The sequence below is a fragment of the Aptenodytes patagonicus genome, chromosome 1 (genome assembly GCF_965638725.1).
Source record: "Aptenodytes patagonicus chromosome 1, bAptPat1.pri.cur, whole genome shotgun sequence".
In the NCBI taxonomy this organism is placed as follows: domain Eukaryota; kingdom Metazoa; phylum Chordata; class Aves; order Sphenisciformes; family Spheniscidae; genus Aptenodytes; species Aptenodytes patagonicus.
The window spans coordinates 139518740-139541246 of record NC_134949.1 but is presented as its reverse complement, the minus strand read 5'-3'; the positions used below and the strand labels follow the sequence as shown (position 1 = coordinate 139541246).

At 42.2% G+C, this 22507-nt stretch overlaps 1 protein-coding gene across 1 annotated transcript in view; it reads right to left on the bottom strand.

Annotated features, from left to right (window-relative positions):
* The window catches only part of PHKA2 (phosphorylase kinase regulatory subunit alpha 2), a 47748-nt gene that overhangs the window by 1785 nt on the left and 23456 nt on the right, over window positions 1-22507 (bottom strand). The window contains exons 16-29 of the mRNA XM_076356743.1: window positions 19842-19986; window positions 19254-19332; window positions 18209-18372; window positions 17387-17560; window positions 16161-16246; window positions 14887-15020; window positions 13226-13382; window positions 10292-10371; window positions 9964-10042; window positions 9709-9838; window positions 7892-7993; window positions 7115-7233; window positions 2397-2564; window positions 708-761 (exon numbers count right to left, since the gene is read on the bottom strand). Of these exons, the coding sequence (XP_076212858.1) occupies window positions 708-761; window positions 2397-2564; window positions 7115-7233; window positions 7892-7993; window positions 9709-9838; window positions 9964-10042; window positions 10292-10371; window positions 13226-13382; window positions 14887-15020; window positions 16161-16246; window positions 17387-17560; window positions 18209-18372; window positions 19254-19332; window positions 19842-19986 (1671 nt within the window). The remainder of the gene's footprint in view (window positions 1-707; window positions 762-2396; window positions 2565-7114; window positions 7234-7891; window positions 7994-9708; window positions 9839-9963; window positions 10043-10291; window positions 10372-13225; window positions 13383-14886; window positions 15021-16160; window positions 16247-17386; window positions 17561-18208; window positions 18373-19253; window positions 19333-19841; window positions 19987-22507) is intronic.

Below are 22507 nucleotides of genomic sequence, written 5' to 3'. Positions count from 1 at the left end.
AAAATTCCAGCCCCTCTTTTCAGCTGTTACCACCGTCCCTCAGAAGGAAAGGAAGCCAGAGACAAATCTGAGGGAACCAGACAGGACAACAGTCTCAGGCACACAAGCACCTCTCTTGCGCCGATGGATTACTGTTCACAGGAGTTTGTTTCATAGACGTGAATTCAAAACTTGCCAGAGCGCCTAAAGACAGAGTGGCAATCCAACTCAGGAAAAAAAGGTAAGGAAAGGTTATGGATTTAAAGAGTCAAAGCTTTGGTTAGAAACAATCATCCTTAACTGGTATTTACTTTTGAGACTGTGATGCCAAAATACACTGGCTCCTGTTGCAGCATATTAAAAAAAAGAAGCGGCAAGTAACGTGCCTGCTTCATTCCAACAAAGCTGTGCTCTCTTCTCGCCCTGCCCGAAGGACTGCCATCAGCCACCCTCTTTCAGGCACTGCTCCGTGGGTGCACGGGGTCAGGGAAGGTGTGCAGAGGGCAGGCTCGGCAAAGGGGAAAACCTGCCACAAACCTGCTCCCAGGCCTGCCTGGCAGGAACTCATCTGCACAGCCCCGGGGAAGCTGGCAGAAGTGCTGGGGCAAGGTCCAGATCTTCTAACCTTCTTAAAACCGAGGATCTGCAACAGCAGCCCCGCTGCATCTTATACTGTCAAACCAAACATTCAGTCACGGGGCTACGAAATCACTGGCATTTTACTGTACCTCTCTGGTGGTTGAAGAAGGAAGGACATACCCATCAATGGACAGACCATGGCACTGAAACAACAACATTTTGACAATGAACAGAAATTACAGTTCTTGCAAGCAAATCTGAGCGTTCTCTGATACTGGCCAATATGTAACAACCCTCAGTTAAAAAAAAAAACAAAACAAAACACAAAAACCCACACAAACCCCCAAACAACAACAACAAAACCTGTTAAAACTATTATTTCACCTTTGCTGAAGAAGTTACTATGTAACCTGGCAAACATTAGAAATAGCCTGACATGACACGTAGAGAGCGTGCTGTGTTCCAGTCCAGCTACTGAAGGGGAGGAAAATACTTCAGAGAGCCACTACAGCAAGAGGCGCACAAAGGAGAAAAACAAATCAATGAGAACATTCTGTGGGAAAGGATGTATAAATAAAAGATAATGCAAAAGCATGACAACAGACCACGAAAGTGAGAACCTTTATTTTTCATTTTCACTAAAACAACATTTAGTTAAGTGTTTTAGTTAAGTGTTTAGTTAAGTGTTTCAGGTCCAGGGCACCACAACTCAAGGATGTCAACATGTTGTGGTGCTTGGGCATGGGCCACCAATGATGGGGGAGAGATGGTGTTAGAAATACCAAGCGGTGCGCAAGAGAAGAGTGACAAAACCTAAATGGTGAGAAGGCAGGCTAAGGAATGACATTTCTGGGTACCTGAGGTACAAAAACGCATGAAGAAGAAGAAAGAGCTTTTATGAATAGTCCAAAGAGAGTTTAAGAATGAAATATTGAAGACAACTTAAATAAGCACAATTGATTTTAATAGCCAGAAAACCATTCCAATGCTCCCAGCTATTACGTTAGGTCAGGACAGAAATGATGCTCACTCTACTGAAAGATCCCATTAGTAAATAGCCACGAGGTCATATATGACTCATCTTGGCCGACATCAACACTAACAGCTTTAGCGTAAGTGATTTTAGAAGGACAACCAAAATCAACCTGAGCTGGTGATGCACATTTTTCCCAACTGTGTAGGCGTGAACAGCTCAGTGCTGCAAGGTGCCAAATGCTGGCTTTCATTCAACAAAGCAGAAGAACGGGTGCATAATCACTTTGAAATGAGTAAAAATTCATAATTCCCCTCTCTTCCTTCCTGGAGAGCTGCTTCAAGACATTTCCATACACCCTGAGCTCCAAGGTGCTGGCAAGGATTACTTTTCACTTAAAAACAAACAAAAAAATGTTAAGAATGCCATACAGCTCAGAATAGCCAGCAAGAGATCTCAAGGCATTTTGGAAGAGTCAGTGCAGTTTCCTACTTCATTCCTTGCATCCTTTCTGAACTGGAGCGCATGAACTGCCCTGCATTGCAGCGTCCCTCAGCGGCACTGACCACAACTCGCATTAGGCCATGGGTGATGCAAAACAGATGGTGGTGGAACAGAATCGTTCAGCCGAAATTCAGCGTCAGCGGTTTCAGAGAAAAATACACTTTCAAACAAACACGTGAACTTGTGTTAACGGAGCCCTTTTATGTTCAAGAGACATGCTTCTACTAAAGACTCTAGTTTCCACCGGTCTTCCAGCTGAAGACCAACTTCAACTCCCGGCAACACGCCGCCTCTCGACCACCACCTCCCCAAGTTACCGTACAGTTTGCTTCCTTCCAGCCCTCCCTGGCTGTCAACTTACCTTCTGAAGGATTTTCCACACTTTCTCATAAAAGCCAACAGGAACTCTGTTAATAGCACCATCAAGCCTCCTTCTGCGCAGCCACTGCCCTTTTCGGTCACCCCAGCTCGTCTCTCCTTTGGAGCCAGTAGGAGAAGTACTAGTGGGAGACGATGGAGTACTGCCCCTCTGTAAGAAACGTTAAAGCCTTGGTTATTTGCTTTCTACCACCCCAAGCACTACTCCTGGTGAATACATCATTCTGTTACAATGCCACCTCAGAACCAGGGAAAAAACACAGGCCGTGATATCATGCAAGATGACGAGGCAGGATTGATCCCTTTCTCTCCCCTTCACAAGCTTCGCTTCTCCAGTACTTCAATCATTTCTCAACAAAACAGGCGAGCAGTTCAACAAGGCACAACCCAGTAAACTTCACTGCTTCGTTCAACACAAGGCATGACTATTTTAACAAGCATGAGTTGGCTGCCAGGGCAGTGTCACTGGTGTGCAAGATGGTAGGATTTGCAGGTAGGTCTGACTTGGACTTGGGGCTCGGGGTCGTAAGAGAACCAAAAGGTCCATGAGTCCAGCAAGAGAGGTCCTCCATGCAAAAAGCTCCATTAAAGTAAGTAGATTAAAAATTGACTTCATGTGGTCATGTAATCATCATGCCTGCCTCTCTGTAAGTATCAGTCTTGTTTCCTTTATTGTCACTATTGCTCTATTATTTTACTCTACCAGACTTGGAGACTAAATTAGGCAGCAAATCATCTTCAAAGTTGTGGCACTACCACTAAATTCTTGTTCCTATTTCCACACATGCAGTCTGCCTACTCTTTGCACTCCCAGAGACCGTGCTCTTCTGTTTCCTCGCTCCTTTTTGCACACCTATTACTTTCAGCCCAGAAAGGACTTCACTGAGAGCCCCATCTCAAATCCCATCATCTCTGAGTAAGGAACTGCCTGAGCAAAGTACTGGGGAAGGTGGGAAATAAGAACGAAAACTGTACGTTTGCAAAGGATAGGCTCACTGACTCTACACAGCCAAGCACTGCAAAAAGACCAGCAAATGCAAACAAAGTCCATATTCGCTCCTGTTGGTGTCAGTGAGGCATAGGTGGTGTTCCCTTGACGGCTTGATGCATGCTGTTCCTTTCCACTGCACACTGAGACAGAAAGAACTTCCTCCACCCTGTTGCGCAGAGCTAAGGGATGCAGGAGGTCAGCAGGAGGGTGGGTGCCAAAGTAGAGAAATCCATCTGCATACAACACTTAATCTGTCTACTCAGGTGGTTTGGAGAAGCAAAGATCTCACTGAACAATTCTGTGCACTTGAATCAAACACACAGTTGAAGCCTGCCTTTCTGGTACGTGGGAAGAGAGAGGCAACAGCAACCTGGCAGTTGTCTCGCCAGGCCACAGGTGCTCTGCAGTTGTGTATTTAGGACACTTGGGAGGTGTGCCATCGACAGCAAGTCTGCAGACGCAGAGAACCATGAATCACAACCACCAGTTTAAAGTGCACTCATAGCTGCAAGCTTTCTGTCTCTTCATGACAGATCTGGAGCCTCAGACTTACTTTAAATTGTTGAAGTTTCTGTTGGTAAAATATTTAAACAATTATCTTCCTTCTTAACAGCGAGAGCTTAAGAAGAGCTACAGTTCTCCGCCTTGAAAGAAGATGACTGCCTGAGGAGACACCCATGCCCATAAAAACCCTGTCTCAGCAACCTGAAGCTGTTTGGGGTTCATTAATGTCCATAGACTGCCAGCATTTATCAACACTACATTACTTTTAAATACTGATGACACCTGTAGCATAATCCACCATCAGGTAGCTAAATCTGCTATAGTGCTTTATCTGCTACAACTGCTTAAGCTTCAGAATAACTAAGTGGATCTAAACACGAGACTCAACTTCTATTAAAAGATTACTAATGAGAATTGGTTCCCAATGAAGATGAACAAAACAAAAAGATAGGGTTTGAAAGCAAGTTTTTATGCAGGAGAAGCCACAGGAGGTGTCTAGAGCTAAGATCCTTGCGCACACACACACACACACAGGGTGAAGAGCAGGTGCAGAGCTGCAGACAGTGTTTTACCGTAGAAGCGAACATGATGCTGGACATGGAGTGGCCCTCATGAAAGAATTACAAAACAAAACCAGACACCAACACGTCAGACAGACAGCCATGATGGAACAGGATGCAAACAAGGTTAAGTAAAGTAACCCGTCCATGCAAAGACAAGAAACATGGAATAAGCTCAGATACTCAGGCAAAAACTGCGACAGCCCCTGGACTCTTGCAGTGCTGCACTTCAGTTGACTTCGGGGCAGCTGCTGCCGATTCCCAGGGTCACGACGAGGCAGACCCTGCCGTGCCAGGAGCCTCCTTGGTTGTGGTGCAGCCACGAGCTTCCCATGCCATCCACTGAGCTCCAAGCATGGCCAACACAAACTGCCACAGTTTAAGATGCATGCAAAAGCTTCCCTGTGACTCAGCGCTGGGAAAAAACCCCAAGCTCCCCACTTCCATTCCCCATTCGTTGCAACATCAGCAGCTTCTCCTTGCACGAGAAGGCCACCTCGCTGCAGAAAGTCTGCGGGCTGCCAACTGGGTGGGCAACGCTAAACAAACAGCAGCAAGGCAAAATTTTTGCTGAAATGTGGATGTACCACCTCGGACTTACAGCACTTTTCTGTAACTGTCCACCCCAAGCCATGCCTCCTAATTAAGTGTTAATGGTTCAGAGCCAGGCAAATGCTTGATGTTCAGACTCAAGAAACGACGGCAGCAAAAGAGCTGCAGTCAACTCAACACCTGAGCTCTGGTGCAGAGATGTTAGTGCAAGTACTTGAAATGTTCCTTGTAACACAAATATAATCCCCCTCTCCCCCCCACCAAAATGACATTAAATTAGTATCTAGTGAATTATTCAGAGAATGCAGTGAGATGTAGCAGGAAGCAGCGTGAATGGCAAGGTGCAGGGAACAAAAATAAAACCAGCCAACTCCTCCTCTGTGCAAAATACCAAGTTTCTGTCTAATGCAAAAGCAACGCAGGAAATACATTTCCAACCTCAGCAAAGGTCCAAGTGTTTCAGCTCAGGCCCACCTCTGTATTTAAAACAAAATAATGCTGCCACCTAGTGCCTAGTCCCTCTTCCTTCCTGGAAAGGCCCTGAAGTCCCACACCCGCCATACGACTGCGAGCCCTGCTCAGTCTGAACACCCAAAGTCACTTCAGAGCTGGTGGAAAGCAGCTAGCAGCACCTTCACAGCCACAGCCGTACCACGAGGCTCGGCCATGACCATGCTTAGGCAGTGGTATGGCACAAACAAGGCGACCAGGTCTTGTGAGACAGACACCGTGCGTTTCACAGGTGCCTTTGCTTCCCTGCCTGATCATGTCCTATGAAGAATCATTAACTGAACTTTATTGTCGCCATCAAACGCTCCACGTCAAGACCATGCAGAAATGCCACTCCTTTCTGAAGGCTTATCGAGCAAATCTGTTTCACACAATCAAAGGAAAACATCACATACTTCCTCAGAAGCTTACAGAAATGGCCTCAGATTAAACGAATCAGGCTTGATAAGCTCTCAGAAGAGAGGGTCTTTCAAAAATATGTTTCTAATATAGAATCACAGCATGGTTTGGGTTGGAAGGGACATTTACAGATCATCTAGTCCAACCCCCCTGCCGTGGGCAGGGACATCTTTCACTAGATGAGGTTGCTCAAAGCCCTGTCCAACCTGACCTTGAACACTTCCAATGATGGGGCATCCACACCACCTCTGGGCAACCTGTTCCAGTGGCTCACCACCCTCTTCGTAAAAAATTTCTTCCTTATGTCCAATCCAAAACTACCCTCTTTCATTTTAAATCCATTGCCCCTTGTCCTGTCATAACAGGCCTCAGCAAAAAGTCTCTCTCCACCTTTCTTATAAGCTGCCTTTGTATACTGAAAGACCACAATAAGGTGTCCCTGGAGCCTTCCCTTCTCCAGGCTGAACAATATGATGGCATTCATTCTTATAAATGTATTTTACTTGATCACTACCTTCCTATTTATCTAGTGCAAAAGAAAATTACTAATAGAAACATAAAAAAAAAGAGAAATCAAAAACACTCATAACAAAACAATCAGTCACATTCATTCAGAATATTTTGGAGGTATTTTCTATGGTATTACTTCATATGTTCAGTTGCTGTGTACTTTAAAGTATGGAACTTCAGTATATATATATTCTAGCAGTAATCATCCTCCATTCCTGAAGAAACAAAACAGGAAGAAAATAAACCAAGATTTCTTTTCCAAGTGTATCTTTTCCAAAAGGCATGTGGACCACATTAGCAACTTGTACAGAGTATAAAAATGAACACTGTTTGCATGAAAGCTTCACTTTGCACATCTGACCTTTCCTTAGCTAAAAATGATTAAAGAGCTGTTTTACAGTTGATGCCATGAATGCATTAGTTTGTTCAAGTTCTTCTATATTCAGCATGTAAAACAAGAACAAAAAAGGAAGTATATTTTTGGAGGAAACATCCCTTTACTGCTTTCTATTTAGTGATCAGCTTTAAATCAAAGGATCCTTGGGAACTTCTGTCATTTACCAAGAATCTGTTTGGCAATAAAAATGGTCTCCTAAAATTAACACACAAAAATCCAACATAACACAGTACCAGAACAGCTGCATTTTCTGATAAGCGTTGACAGAAACCCCTCACCTGCTTCATCTCACTCTTCAATTTAGTAATACCACTTCTTTCTGTTTTGGTTGCTCCAGAATGCCCCATTTCATGAATAGAAATCGCAGGGCTAGACGAAGAGGAATCTACAGGTCGCACTAAAAGAAGCAAACAGACATTTTTAAAATTCTAGGGGGTAGAAAAACAGATGAATTTTTATCTGGAAGTTAAAGATAAAAGCATATCCTTTCACAAGTGTACAATGCTCTTGGTGACAGCATCCTTTCAAATCATGTCAATAGTTCAAACCTGATTACATCAAGTCAGGGGCCTAGATCCATACTTGGATATTGGGACCTGATTTTCCAAAACACTGAGCAATCATAGCTTCAAAAGACATCAGAGTTGCAATGAGTCTGTGAGGGCTCATGAGCTGAGCCACAAAAATATGGCCCGGGAGAAAGCCGAAGTGCCAGTCAGGAATACCTGGGCATCACAGACATGCTCCTTGAAGGCATGTTAGACATGCCCTTTTTATGGTCTTCGTTCGGTCATATAAAATTTCTTCATTTTCAAAGTTGGCCTTCGTATCACTGAAAACCTGATACAATCTTATGGAAGTTGTCCTGCACTGAAATCATAGGTGTTTTGTTTATTCCACAACAGACATACACAGGTACTGGCCACTCATGATTAACACATCACCTATACCTCTATTTTACGTACCAAGAGGTAGATTCCTACTTCTAAGACAATCTAACTTTGTATTTATAGTTCTCACTTAACAATATACAAGTACCCAAGTGGACAACTTACAGCTTCTTTCCACACCAAACTCTTTTCCACTGAGAATATGGTGTAGGAGATTTTTCATATCAAAGGGACTTAGATTCATCAAACTCTCTGAAGCTTCTTCACCTAGTTGAAACAGAACAAAAAGAAAAAAAAAAGACAAACATCACTATAGGTTGCTTTATAGGTTGTTTTCCTAAGTGAACTGCTGACTGAATGAAGTTCAGTCACATTTCCCTTGTGGCTAGCGCTTCCTTTAAAAAAATTAATATGTAGAGTCACATTTCAAAGAAAATAAATTGCAAGACGAAACAACAAACACTGCATGGAAACAACGCTATTTGCATTAGTGAATACTACGCTGCATCTTGTGTGAAATCTCACTGAAGCTGATGATGAGAAAGCAGTTGCTCCTTTGTAGAGCAAGATCGCTTGGAAAGGTGTTACAGCCATCTCCCAAAAGCAGATGACATGCAGATATAAATTAGAGAGCCAGAGTTATAAAGAAATGCATGCATGTGGAAGGCTTGTGTTTTATTTGATTGTAGGTGAGAGAGAGAAAAAGTACATGCATACACATGAGCACACGTGTGTGCACAGACAAGTCTCCCACAGGAGAACATGGAAAAGGCAACAATGAAGCTGAGGGCAGTGTACAAAGCAGCTGGCTTTTAAGGCTAAGGAATAACAAAAGTGATCCCAGGAAAGAGAGGCTTTGCACTATGAAAAAAGCAGCTTCCGCTATTCAGCTACAGGTTTGGGGGAAACAGGGCTTTCTGTACACTCTTCATATAGAAACAGAATTATCCCAGAAAATTACTTGGCTCCTTTTGTCAACTTCTCCTAAGGGAGAAACCTGCCACCCTCCCAGTGGCAGCTAGCCACTCAAGTTAGAGAGCAGCAGCGTCCAAAGTGGGTTCCATCTAACCAACTCCCAGGGACCCGCACTTCACTCCAGGAGGGAGAAAACCGGGGAGACCAGAAAATATGCTTCCACAAAGTTATCCCCCTTCAGGGTGTGCTAGGGCATTAGAAATGGTAACAAGAGCTGAGCCACAAAAATATGGCCCAGATCATGCTCCTAAGTGTCAGCATTTGACTATATATTTGTCACATTAACTTGATTACTTTTCACGACTGCTCCTTCTTAGACTTCTGATCCCTTTAAATGTGCAAAACTCTTCCATGATTTTCAGATCTCTCTTCAATCGTGATTCCTCTCTAGTTTCACTTTTCTCTTCCAAAATGAGTTTGAAAATATTTTTGCCTTGCACCACTTGTTTGTTATTTAATTATTGGGTTTTTGTAGGGTATATGCAACATCTTGGGAGCCCATAAGAATTTTTTTTTTACTGACCTCCTGGCAAAATAACATATTACTAGCTGAAATCTAAACAGCAAATATTTTTCAGGTAAGCACATTCAAGGGGAGAAGGCTTACACATAAAAGGAAGATCAGAAGTTACTTTGAATAAAAACTACCGGAAGTATGAATTAAGGCTCAAATATTCAGAATATACCTAGGGTCCTAATTCTCATTGACATGAGTGGCATTGGGTCCCTAAATACACACACGTGTGCAATTTGATGACCCAGACCTCAAACACCTACTGAAAGTCAGGGGACTTAAGTATTTAATATCCACTTCAGTTTGAACAACTGGGGGATGGAGGGGCAGGAATCTTTCATTAAGTCAAAAAGAGAAGTTATTTTCAAAGTTTGTAACTGCACATGCTGGTTGAAGAAGTTAATAAAAGGATTTAACATACAAATGAAAAACCAACCACTGAGGTGAAGCAGAAATAACACCCTAAGTACCCTTATGTTAAAATTGCTCTTACCTGAGCATTTTAGACTCCGAGCCAGCTCAGTGGCCATCACCTGAATTATCAGACCAATACGGAGCCTGAGCATCTCCACAAAAAGACTAGGCTGTGACCGGACATACATCGCCAAGTACATAATTATTTCCTGTAAGGACAAATCCATAAGGGCACCCATTCAGAGTGGGTCCTCTCGGCTCTCCCAGTCACAAAGCAAACGCTGGCGCCACGCTGGGCACAGCTCGAAGAACCCTGTCTACACATGCTGCATACCTGTGTCAGGACTGCAATACTGATGTCTTGGCCGCTGGCTTCATAAATAAGATCTGTGAGCTGCTCAGGTGGCAGTGGGCTGCAAGAAGGCAAACCACAATTAGCAGTGACTCAGACACTTGCTATTAACCTCTTGAACAAGCACTGGAACCAAGTCACCCAGAAACCATCTTTGCACCGCAAAGGTGCCTACGATTCTGCCTGGGTGGCTGCAATTCCTTCTGAAGGTGAGGAGTAAGTTTTAAAACAAGATAATAGCAGCAGAACGGTACCGGCAGGAAGATGAAGGACAGGCTGCTTCTGTAACTGAGGCAGAGCTCCAACTTACGTGGTAATAATTTTCTCGCGGGGTTCTGGTGGCAGGCCCACTGTAAGTTGCTTGTGGTGCGACAGGAGGTCTGTGCATGCCTATCACAATGCGACAGAAAGCAAGAGACCTTTCTCTGAGTCATGTAGAAGTGATACAGCTTTTAATTCCCAAAAATGAAGCATTTCTTTAGCAATTTTTAAATGCATTTCTATTAATTACCAGACATGCAGATCCAGCAGAATGCTGTTAACTAGTTGCCAAAGATCCCCTGAGGTCAACAAGGCTATGAGAGTCTGCCCAGGCTGAAAGCCTGCTTCCCTGCTCAGTGAAATCAGCAGCATAATGATTAGGGACTCCAGTGGGGCTGGCAGATCAATAAAGGACTTTATCATAAGATAAACATTTGTTCTTTATTTAAGACAAAAAACTATTTTTAATCAATGAAAAACTTGGCAGTATTAGCTAAAAAAAAAAATCCTGCATACTAATATATCTCTTAAAACAAACAAACACCGAACGTATTGCATCACATTCCTGAATTAGGCACCCTGATACATTCTGAAATAGGTGCTTCCCCCAGCACCACAGTGTTTATTCTTTTATATCAACCTCCTTTAAAAGTGGGTGTTTAGTTTACCTGTTTTAGCATCCCGAATCAAAGACCTCATGGAACAATGTTCCTCTGATTTTGAAGAGTCTGTTTTCCCTCCCTTAACGTGGAACAAAACATACCATCTCTACTCTCTTCCTCCCTAGTTCTTTGTCAGTATCTTCTCAACTGAACACACACGGCTTTCTGTGAGCATGTCTGTACTGCTTGTCCATCATGTCTTGAGGATGGAAAAGGTTATGGGCTTAATGAAGTACCGTGCAGGGCGATTATCACAAGTTGCTCCCTGCAGATATGACTGTCACTAAAATAGGGCATCCTAGGTGTGACAGTCAAAGCTTTGAAAATGGCCAGGAATTAGAGAAAGAGCTCTTCAGAAATATACAGGGATAAGTAGGAAATTAAACAAATACTTTAGAGTACTTGAGAGGAAACTTTTTTGTAATGTTCAAAATCAAATATGTACCCTTACTGTGGATCTTTCTTGTTACCATTTAATAGTCCCAGATACTTTAATGCCTCTGAACAGCCACATCCACGCACACGGCAGACTGTCTGCCTAATGGGAAAGGAATCGGCAGAACATGTTTTCGGTGCTCCAAAAGTGTCCGTGCTATCACAATAGCAATAGACAATTACCAATGACAACTACAGCTTTCAAAGCACACAACTAAGCATCTCTGATTAACAGAGATGAAATGAAGCCTTCAAAATCATTTACAGTGTGACATTCTCAGTCCATGCCAACATTAGCACAGTTCACAGTACAGATCATAGAATCATAGAATCATTGAGGTTGGAAAAGACCTCTAAGATCATCGAGTCCAACCATCGACCCAACACCACCATGCCCACTAAACCATATCCCTAAGCGCCTCATCTACACGTCTTTTAAACACCTCCAGTGATGGTGAATAAACCACTTCCCTGGGCAGACTGTTCCAATGTTTAGCCACTCTTTCTTACTAGAAACTAGTAAGTTCTTTCTAGTACTCTTTACTAGAAATTTTTCCTCACGTCCAATCTAAACCTCCCCTGGCGCAACTTGAGGCCATTTCCTCTCGTCCTATCGCTTGTTACTTGGGAGAAGAGACCAACACCCACCTCACTACAACCTCCTTGCAGGTAGTTGTAGAGAGCGATGAGGTCTCCCCTCAGCCTCCTTTTCTCCAGGCTAAACAACCCCAGTTCCCTCAGCCGCTCCTCATAAGACTTGTTCTCCAGACCCCTCACCAGCCTCGTTGCCCTTCTCTGGACACGCTCCAGCACCTCAATGTCCTTCTTGCAGTGAGGGGCCCAAAACTGAACACAGGATTCGAGGTGCGGCCTCACCAGGGCCGAGTACAGGGGCACGATCACTTCCCTACTCCTGCTGGCCACACTATTTCTGATACAGGCCAGGATGCCATTGGCCTTCTTGGCCGCCTGGGCACACTGCCGGCTCATGTTCAGCCGGCTGTCGACCAACACCCCCAGGTCCTTTTCCGACAAGCAGCTTTCCAGCCACTCTTCCCCAAGCCTGTAGCGCTGCCTGGGGTTGTTGTGGCCGAAGTGCAGGACCCGGCACTTGGCCTTGTTGAACCTCATACAGTTGGCCTGGGCCCATCGATGCAGCCTGTCCAGGTCCCTCTGCAGAGCCTTCCTACCCTCGAGCAGATCAACGCTCCCGCCCAACTTGGTGTCGTCTGCAAACTTACTGAGGATGCACTCGATCCCCTCATCCAGATCATTGATAAAGAGATTGAACAAGACCGGCCTCAAAACTGAGCCCTGGGGAACACCGCTCGTGACTGGCCACCAACTGGATTGAACTCCGTTCACCACAACTCTCTGGGCCCGGCCGTCAAGCCAGTTTTTTACCCAGCACAGAGTCCACCTGTCTCAGCCGTGAGCCGCCAGCTTCTCTAGGAGAATGCTGTGGGAGACGGTGTCAAAGGCCTTACTGAAGTCCAGGTAGACCACATCCACAGCCTTTCCCTCATCCACTAGGCGGGTCACCTGGTCATAGAAGGAGATCAGGTTGGTCAAGCAGGACCGGCCTCTCATGAATCTGTGCTGACTGGGCCTGATCCCCTGGTTGTCCCGCTCATGCCTTGTGAGCGCCCTCAAGATGAACCGCTCCATAACCTTTCCCAGCACTGAGGTCAGGTGAAAGGTAAAGATGTCGTAATAAGATTTTAGATCAGAAAAGCAACCAATGTTTACTGAAAAATGTCGCACTATGTAAGTTGTGATGTAAGACCAGAAGAGGGCAAGGGCAAGCACAAGCCCCACTGGCAAACCGGTAGTTTTATCTCTCTTTCCAGGCAGGAAACTGAACCAGCATTATTTATATTTCATACCTCAGCCAGGACTTCCACTCTCTTTTTGAGTATACCGGAAATATAACGGATCAAGCCCCATTCTTGATTGAGGCCTGCCTTTCTGTAGAGCTCGTTGAGTAGGCAATGAACAGTGACGCCATACTGTCCATCCAGCTCTGTGTCCCAGTCAGCACCTCTGCCAGAACAGACACAGAAGGTAACTCTCATCAGGTAAAATGCTACACTGCTTAACCTTACCACACAACAAGCAGCCTGATTTTGATCGCATTGCTCATTTTGGTGACAGAATTAAGTAGCACATGGGACACATGGGCCTTCACCAGAGATCAGTTATATGTGGACAAAACCCTCTTGATACCAGGAACTTCCATTAACTTGAGCACTCACTTAGCCATAAGTCTGTGACTTCAAAGCAACCACCCAAGGGATTTCCCACCAGGCTTTAAACTGAGCATGCATGCAGACAGGAGGAACGCTCCATGTGGTGCTTTTTCAGAGCAGAATTCAGCAATGTCTTCAGTACTGCTGAAGACTGCACCCATTTTTCAGATGCCTCACAGGGATCTCTAAGTTTTTTGCCCAGCCTCTTTCTTAGCTATTAACTAAGCTTCCACACTGCTTATGCCATTACTGAAAAAGCAAAGGAGATTTCTGTTCCTCTCCTGGTTTTGAAATTCACTCCATTATGGCTTCTCTTTGATAATGTTTTGAAGCATCACAGAATGACCTTTCAACTCCTGCTAGAGGGACAGAGTCCACCAGAAGTCCACCTGCCTGCCCAACAGAGACTCCCACGGTGAATCAAGTCCAGAACAGGAAATTAAGGGTGTTGCATGTAGTTAAACAACAAAATGATATTTTTTCAGGATTTCCTTTGCTCTTTAAGAGAGGCTGCTAAACATTTTGCTTGGGAAATCAAGATCAAAGAAGAGGTCCCCACAGGAGAAAGACCAAAATAAACAAAAATACAATCTTTGTAGCAGTAAGGAAGACCATCTGTGATTAACACATGCTTGTCTTCGCAGCCAAAGCTAACTTCCTGCCAGGTTCCAGCAGTATTCTCCTGCACAGGAAAAAAAGCCCAATAAACGCACTCCAGAAGATGATTCCGTTGGTTTGTATTTGCATTTTGTTCCCATCAAACCTGTTTAAATAGCAGCTGTTTACTAAGCCCAGCAGCTGGGGTTAGAATGTTTCCAAGAATGTTTTGAAGAGCACCGAGTTTTAGCCAGTGGTGCACTTAAACATGCAGAGGGATTAGAGGAAAAATAGCGACTACTCATTAAAATTGCATTTTGCTTTTAGTTAGAAAATGACAAGATGAAGTTTCCCTCCACTTCCCTTCTTGTGTATAGAAATCACACGAAATCTCTGTGAACTTAACAGTGCCGCAAATATAGCAAGGTGTGTTCTCATTCATGGAAAGGATTTGTGCATTTCACTCATGAGCCTTGGAGCCTGTATGTATTTGCAACCGTGTGCCAATCAACTCTGAAATTTGCACAAGCATTTTTTTGTATCCGAATTATGTAATCACACTAACTGAAAATATGCTTGTTAAAGCACAAAATATTTTAACCTGTCCCCTCAAAACACAACCCTGAACAGTGGAAAGCTTTTGCACAAGAATAGTTGTGACCAAACTTAAACATGCTGAAGTTTATACTCAGACAACTCACTTTAGCATATGCAAGATATATAAGATATCTGCTTGATCATGGAGTGTTGGACATTCCTTCAGCTGCTCAACAAGCTTCCTGCAATCCAAATCACCATGAGCATCTTTAGGTAAGTGCAAAACATTTTCACAGTCCTGATAACAAAGATGGATGAAAAATCAAAGAAATGATCTTGAAAAAAGTAGCAGATCAAATTCAAACTGTAACTTCCCATTAAACAATACAACAGACTTACAACATAACTCTGCACTTGAAATACAGACGCATCACATAGTTCTTGCCAGACTATTGCAGACATGAAAAGGAGACTAATCCCAGGAAACACAACACCCAGAATGGAACTTTGTCTCTAGTTTTGGTTCAATCAACAAGGAAAGCCATTTTTTGGACAAAACAAATATTTTGACAAAGAAAGAAACCAAATTATTTGCATGCTTTTCCTGTCATTTGCTGTTACTTGTAAAGAGAAAAGCAGAAGGACACTATCTTTTTTTAGTTGAAATAATTTAGAACTTTTTGAGTTCCACCTCTAACCTTTATATATGTGGTGTTTTATGAATGCAGATGTTGCCATCATAAATTTTCCAAGCTTATGAAACTAACATGTTAACTAATCAGATGATGCAATCCTGTGGTAAGTTCTTGGATGAAGAGAAGTTTTGTTTAATAAGCTATTCAGCAAATTCAATGGTCTGAAAATACCATTTCCACAAACAGAGCTGTAGAGCAGAATCCTTCAGGAGGCTGCATACAATCTCCTGTAACCATTCTCAGCAGCTGGTCACATGTATTAAGACAAAACAAGTGCCCGGCACAACCCAATCTTCATGCCTTGGAGTGGGATTTGGCTGGTGCCTTAAGGACACCTGTCCTTTCACACACTCCCCTCCTGCCCAGACATTACTATAAGTAGCATTTCCTGGAGAACAACTCTAAAGGCCGTGAACATCCCGTCCTTCCCTTCGTGTGTTCAGTTAGAACTAAAGATGATGACTTAACCTTTGGCCTTTAAAAATAAGCACCTATTATATTATTTTCTGTTTGGCACACACAATTAAGAATTTTCCACTTGATAATGTCTATTTAACCAAAAAACCTTCACCCAGCCAAAAAATAAATTCCAAAACAAGGGAGCAGCTATCCGGTGCCTTGGGCAGAATGGCTTGTCTGTGAAGGAAAATGAGAACTAGCATAGGGTTTGGCTGGGAAACACAGGAAAGGCCACAGTATTGTGTCCTAAAAACACAAACAGCATAAAAATTCCCACAGCTTACCTTCGTCTCAAAGAAATGGGGATTATCGACAAGATTCAGAGACTTCCGGTTGTTCAGAACTTTAGTGGGAAGAGACATAGACACAGCTGGAAAGCAAAGCCACCAGAAAAAAGAAAAAAAGTCCGTTTCAGTATGATGAAAATCAAAAACAGCTACATGAAGCAATTATACTAGGTAAAAACAACAGAAATACCTCCAAGAGTCAAAATATAGAGGCAATGCTTCTGAGATGCTGTGCGTGGAACTCAGGAGACAAGCTCATGTTCTGAACCCTATCTCCTTTCAGGCTTGCTCCAAGAGCTTCTGAGATCAGCATGTCAAAGGCTCAGGTGCTACATGCTCAACTGATACCTCTTATGACAGCCCATGCACAGAAATCCTACAGCCCAATGACCTGACCCTGCTAAGTGTTTTAAACATTTTAACAGGAGGTATGTGGAGAAAATGGTCTAACTGGTAAGATATCATAATTAAAATGATAATGCTAAATGCAGGCTAATGCTCTGTTAATTTCATATGTTGAATTCAATAGAGGATCAGATGATATGGCACATGAAAGACTGGAGAAGAGACTAACAAAAAAGCTTGGAAGTTATTAATTTACACTGAAGTTAAGGGAAGCCTTCCCTTAACCAGGGCATTGAATACTACATGCCTACATATAAAACAATGCGTACGTTGGAATCTGCTTACAAATTCAGTCAAAGCATTATTTTGGTGTAAATCCTCCAATCAGTCTATTAGAAATGTAGCATAATTAGGAATACTGTCCTCCCTCTCTACTCCATTTGTTCTTACAAATTTAGAAAGTACATGTGCATACCTATGTTTTTCTGGCATTGAAACATTTCATTTCTTCACGACTTTAATAAAGTAAGTAAGTACATTTTGTCTGCCTTTGTATAAGCAAAGACAAAAAAAAATAATGCCCTGACTCAGGTTCTAAAATTCTGTCCAACTGAGAAGGTGTAGCAGTTTCCGTAACATGAACTTTGATTAAATGTTACATTTCATAGCAGGTTATTTATGTATACACCAAGACATGGGGTACTGTGGGAACACGACAGCAACAGCTTCAGACTCATTCTTATTTCTGATAACTACAACATATTTGTGCCACTAGTTCTTTTTAAATGGCAGACTTTTTAAATACTTGAACTTACCCCTTGTAGCACCCAAAACAGGTTTTCTATTATTATCACTAAATAAATAATAGGGAGAAATACCTGGAACCTCCAAGCCCTTTGTCTTGGCCATTATTGACAGTATCTCTTTTGTGGAATGGTTTGCACTGAACACAGGTGATTGATTCGCAGTCTTTGAAGTTGGAGGCAGGTATGACTTCAGTGCTGTACTCTGCAGGACATCATTTATATACTGATCCAGCTCATCCTGGCTTTCTAGTGTGATATACATAAAACAAAAGATTTATTAAAGGTAAAATCATAATTTATCAGTGCTTTCTTTTTCAAACACACCACTCTATTCTTGCTTATATAGAAGGGCACACAAAAATGCAATAATATCATAAGCAAGAGATTTTTAAGCTGAACAAATTGGAAAGAAAAAAATTAATCCATTTTTGACACTTTGAAAACAGTTACAGTAAGAAGTTGTTTTTCCATTTGAAATGAAGCAAAAGCGTTTTTATCTTGCTGGTAGTCCACAGATCACAGTTGGACTCTATGATCTTAAAGGTCTTTTTCAACCTAAATGATTCTATGATTCTATCGTCTCTTCCACACAAGCTCTTGTACATGACTCCTCACAGTCTCTTCCTCCCTCTAGCCTCTCCCATATGCCCCCCCCATCTCCTGACTCTTCAGCTTTACTGCAGCAGTTACTGGTCAACACCATACTACAAACATAGGAAGAATATGCACAAATTCCTTCTCCAAATTAAGTCATGCAGGTACTGTCCTCAGACTGATGCATGAGAAACCTGAATGACTACCAACTGTGCACAAAATAGACTCTGCATTGTAGGTAAACCCAGGCTCCGCTGATAGAACTTGATAGAGAAAAAATTTGAAGTGAAAAAGCACTACCTTTTTCACAGAAATCTGCTGGATAGCCTCCATATTCACTGTCAGGACTATTACGGCCTTCGTTAGGGCCATCAAACAGCTTTATGTCACAGTCTGGATCCAGGAAGCTCAGATACGTATGAAAAGAGGTGGTAAGAAATTCTGATAGCTTGCCTATCTTCACCCTGCAAACAGGAACACATGCCAAAATGTATTAATATCCACCATTTTGATACTGATTAATGCTCACTGAGCTTTCAACGACTCCTCCAAAATTTATGAGACCTACTGTTAAATCCACCTTTGGTAACTACAAAGCAGCAGATACTGAGAAAAAAAAAAGCAAAACAATAGTTGCAGATCCAGCTGGGTACTCACTGCTCTAGCTACTAATTGAACTTAACTGTGTTATGGTAACACCTACGGGCCTAACTCAAAGCCTCATTATGCAGGGTGCTGTATGTTTATATGAAGAGAGAGCCTGAACAAAGACCTAAACTCCGAGGATAATGCACGAGAAACTAAGGGTGAGAAGTTCCCATGAACAGCAGTATCTTTTCACAAAGCAGTGCTGCTAAAAAACAGAAGGCACATCTGATTATCAGAGGAAGATACGGATTGAGAGGGCAAGCAGAAAAAGAATAGGGAGGTACTGTAGCATCATATTAAATTGCTTTTATATGTAGATGAAAGGAACACATAAGCTTGCAAGTGCTACATGCAATTCATGTTTAAAATACGTCCAATAATTGTGAAAGATAATTCCTTCTTAAAAACAGAAGCCCAGCCAAGACCAAGTTTTTGTATTTCCAAAGGTTTGACATTTGTTTTTCCTTATCCATTAATGGCAGTCAGAGATGGTACACCTTTTGGGAGATAGATCTTTTCCATTGTATCCGAGGTCCAACTACCATCTGATTGCCACATAATAACTGAAGCTGAAACTTCTCTCTCTGCAGAGTTCTAATACAAGGTCTGTGCACCATCACAAGTTCAAAACTGAGGCTTGTATAGGATTTAATTAAAAAAAATCATGGAGACAATCATTTGGGGGTTCTGACATTACCTTGCACCTCCAAAATAACCATCCTCTAATTTTCTTATGGTGGCAAGAACTGCTGGATGAATGTCCGTACCATCATCAACTAAAAAAGAATAATGAAAGAGTTGAAGCTTACCAACACATTCTTAAATTATCATGTTCAAATAAAGTAGATTACTGGGCGTTCTCTACAAAGTAAATCAAGACAAATTTAAAACAGAACCCACAACTGCTATCAATACCAGCTTATTCAAAAATCCCCAAACAAACAAGCAAACAAAAAACAACCCTGAGACAAGTTCTAAAGGGATTTCTCAAGACAAAACCCAACCCACTTAAGACAAGTTCCAAAGGGATTTCTATCAAATTTCTTTGGACAGAAATAGTATGGAGATGATGGGGAGATGCAAGGATATAAAGGGGGAGTAAAACCAAAATGAAGTATTACCATGTCATCCAAATTCAGCATACACTTGAGAAAGTTAAACTGTACTTTTGATGTTAAAACTCCGATGTTGAAACAGTCATGCCACCTGTCTCCTCTCAAACTGACTTCCATCCTACTCCCTTCCAGTAATCTACTCTGCTTGAAACAGAGAAAATTAAGTTTACCAAGCATTGTGTGGGTGATGGGAAACGTCAAGGTTGGTCTCCCTGTCATCCTCCAACAAGAAGTGAGGTAAGCCAGCTCTGTCTTGAGCATCTCCACAATCATCTGATTGTCTAGAGCCAGATAGAAGTGATGCTGGTCGGTAAACTAGAGAACAGAGAGGTATGGCATACGAGTAATTGTCAGTGCTCTCCTTATTTTTTTCCATTTCCTCCCTTAAATCATTCACAAAAGCCATATGAGCTATTCTTGACCACAACACAGACTGCATGAATTAACCTAACAAGGCCTGCAACTGTGAAAAAGAAATCCATGCTTGTGCAGAGTCCATTTTCTTTCACTTGTAGGCTGACCGTGAAAGAAGTAAGCCATACAAATAAGAAGTAGACAATCACACCCATGAAGTAGAATCTTCCCAATGATGAATTACAGTAACCTATGATCTGGAAGACAGAAGTACTCTAAATGTGGAAGAAAAAGCTAACAATAGCAACAAAAAACAATAAATAGGCTTAAGCGCACGCTGGGGACTGGGGACTAGTAACTGTATGTCTCTTGATAACAATCTGAAAGTCAAGCAGAATACAGACAAGCTGGCAGTTACTGTGGAAAAAAGGTACAGTAAACGTACAATGGTAAAGCGTGCTGTTCCCACTACAGAGGAAAGCCAACAACCACAGTAAGAGACCAGCTACTTTAGGAGCTGGAAACTAAAAAAGCTGGACACTAAAAAAGCTGGACAAACAATGGAAAGTATGTCAAAGCAGCCACAACAAAAGTTAAGGAAGCACATAAGCCTTGGGGAAGGGTGGAAAAAGGAAGTTGGGATGTAAAAGAAACATCAATTAGTAAGACACATAATGATCAAGGAGAAAATACCCTGTAAACGCATCAGAAGTAATAGGAAAATACAGAAACTATAGGTCCGTTAAGAAAGGAAGGAAGGAAGTAGGAGGAGAGAATACAGACAAGCTGAAGCATTCGATGCTGTTTTTACTGACAGAAGAAAAGTAGTGAATTATGACCTGTAATACTACTTTTAACCAAGCAACAGGAGTCCAGCCTGAGTATGGGAAGAAAAGGTTAAAGAGCACGTAAATTCAAGAGAAATTACTTCACAGAACTTAAGGAACTAGCCAAAACAATCCCTGAGCCACTCGCAATTAGTTTTGATAATTCAGGAAGAACAAGTCCCAGAAATCCAGAGAGAAGCAAACACACTGCCCGTCTTTAAAAAGGAAGAGACGGGATAACATACACCAGTCAAGCCAATTTCAGTGCCTGAAAGCACAGGAAAACAAAGCCGATTTGAGACTGCCAAGATAATTACAAAATGACAAAGCAAGATGGCCAAACAGTCATATCAAAAACCAATCTCAGCAAACCAGTCAAATTTCCTTCTTTGGGAGCAACTAGATGGTAGGTACAAGAAAGTGGCTGACATCTCTCAACTTCTACAAATTTTCACACTAGTGAGCTGAAGAAAAAACATCCGAGGAGGCAGTACTGCTTGAAAAATTGTTCTCAAAAAGTAGTTACCAACCATTTTTTCAGAATGAGAGGGTATCTAAATGGGGTCAGCCTTTGTTCCACACCTAATCAATGGTTTCATTAGAGAACAGGATGAAATACAAACTAAAAAACCACACAGTTTGTGGACATTACTCAAGATCAACACCGATGAGTTTAATTTCACCTTCCTAAGGTTAGCAGTTAACATTAATTCCACCCCCAAAAAAAAAGTCAGGGGGAAATGTCTGGCTACAAAGTACAATGGAAAATGTTATGGAGGTTTTAGTCAAACACGGAATAAGCAGGACCTGACAGTGTGTTGCTGATGCAAAGATAAATGCCATTTTGGAATGTATTAATAAGTATATCCATACTTGAAACATGGCAAGATTTCAGCTGGAATATTGGGTCCTACTTACATAGTAAAATGTGGACAAAGAGAGATTTTGGAAAAAAAAATCATGACTCTAAGGAATTTTTCCCTAATTTGCAAAAGTGAAAATTGGTGTGTGGGAACAACACAACAACTAAACAATCTGTTACAAAGCTTCTTGTGATCAATTGACATGGGGAAGAACGGGAAGGGAGCCACATTATTTGCAGTAAATCTGATGTTGTTTGGACGTCATGAAGCACTGCAGAAGCCATCTATGGAGTCCACTGAATGGCTTCCACTGGAATTTAAAGACCACATTAATCCAACATCTATTTAGGAGGGTGTGAGCATTCTTTATCCTGCTCCAGTTGCACATGTTTGGAGTAGGTGATCCCTTAGCCTTCTAGTACCAACCACTAGAATAAGTCTACAGGAGTGTGTCATATTTCATTAAATGTGTAAGTAAGAGCCATTAATTCTGGAAGAATCCAAACTTCCAGCTACACTGAAAAAGGCACTAAACAGAAAACAAAGACAGAACGTCCCTTTCTCAGCACTACTGACCCTTTCAACAATATAATGAAAAGATTACATCTTAGCCTCTTGGGGTTATAGTACTTGGCACGCTTATGTGAAACTAAATTTTCCACCAAAGCAATCAGTAGAAAGATATATTAAGTGATCTATTTCCGAAGAAACTATTTCATTAGCTAGAATGTTGGTTGGGGCAGAGATTAGTAACAACTTTGTACTATTGATTTGCTGTGTTCTAAGCCAGAA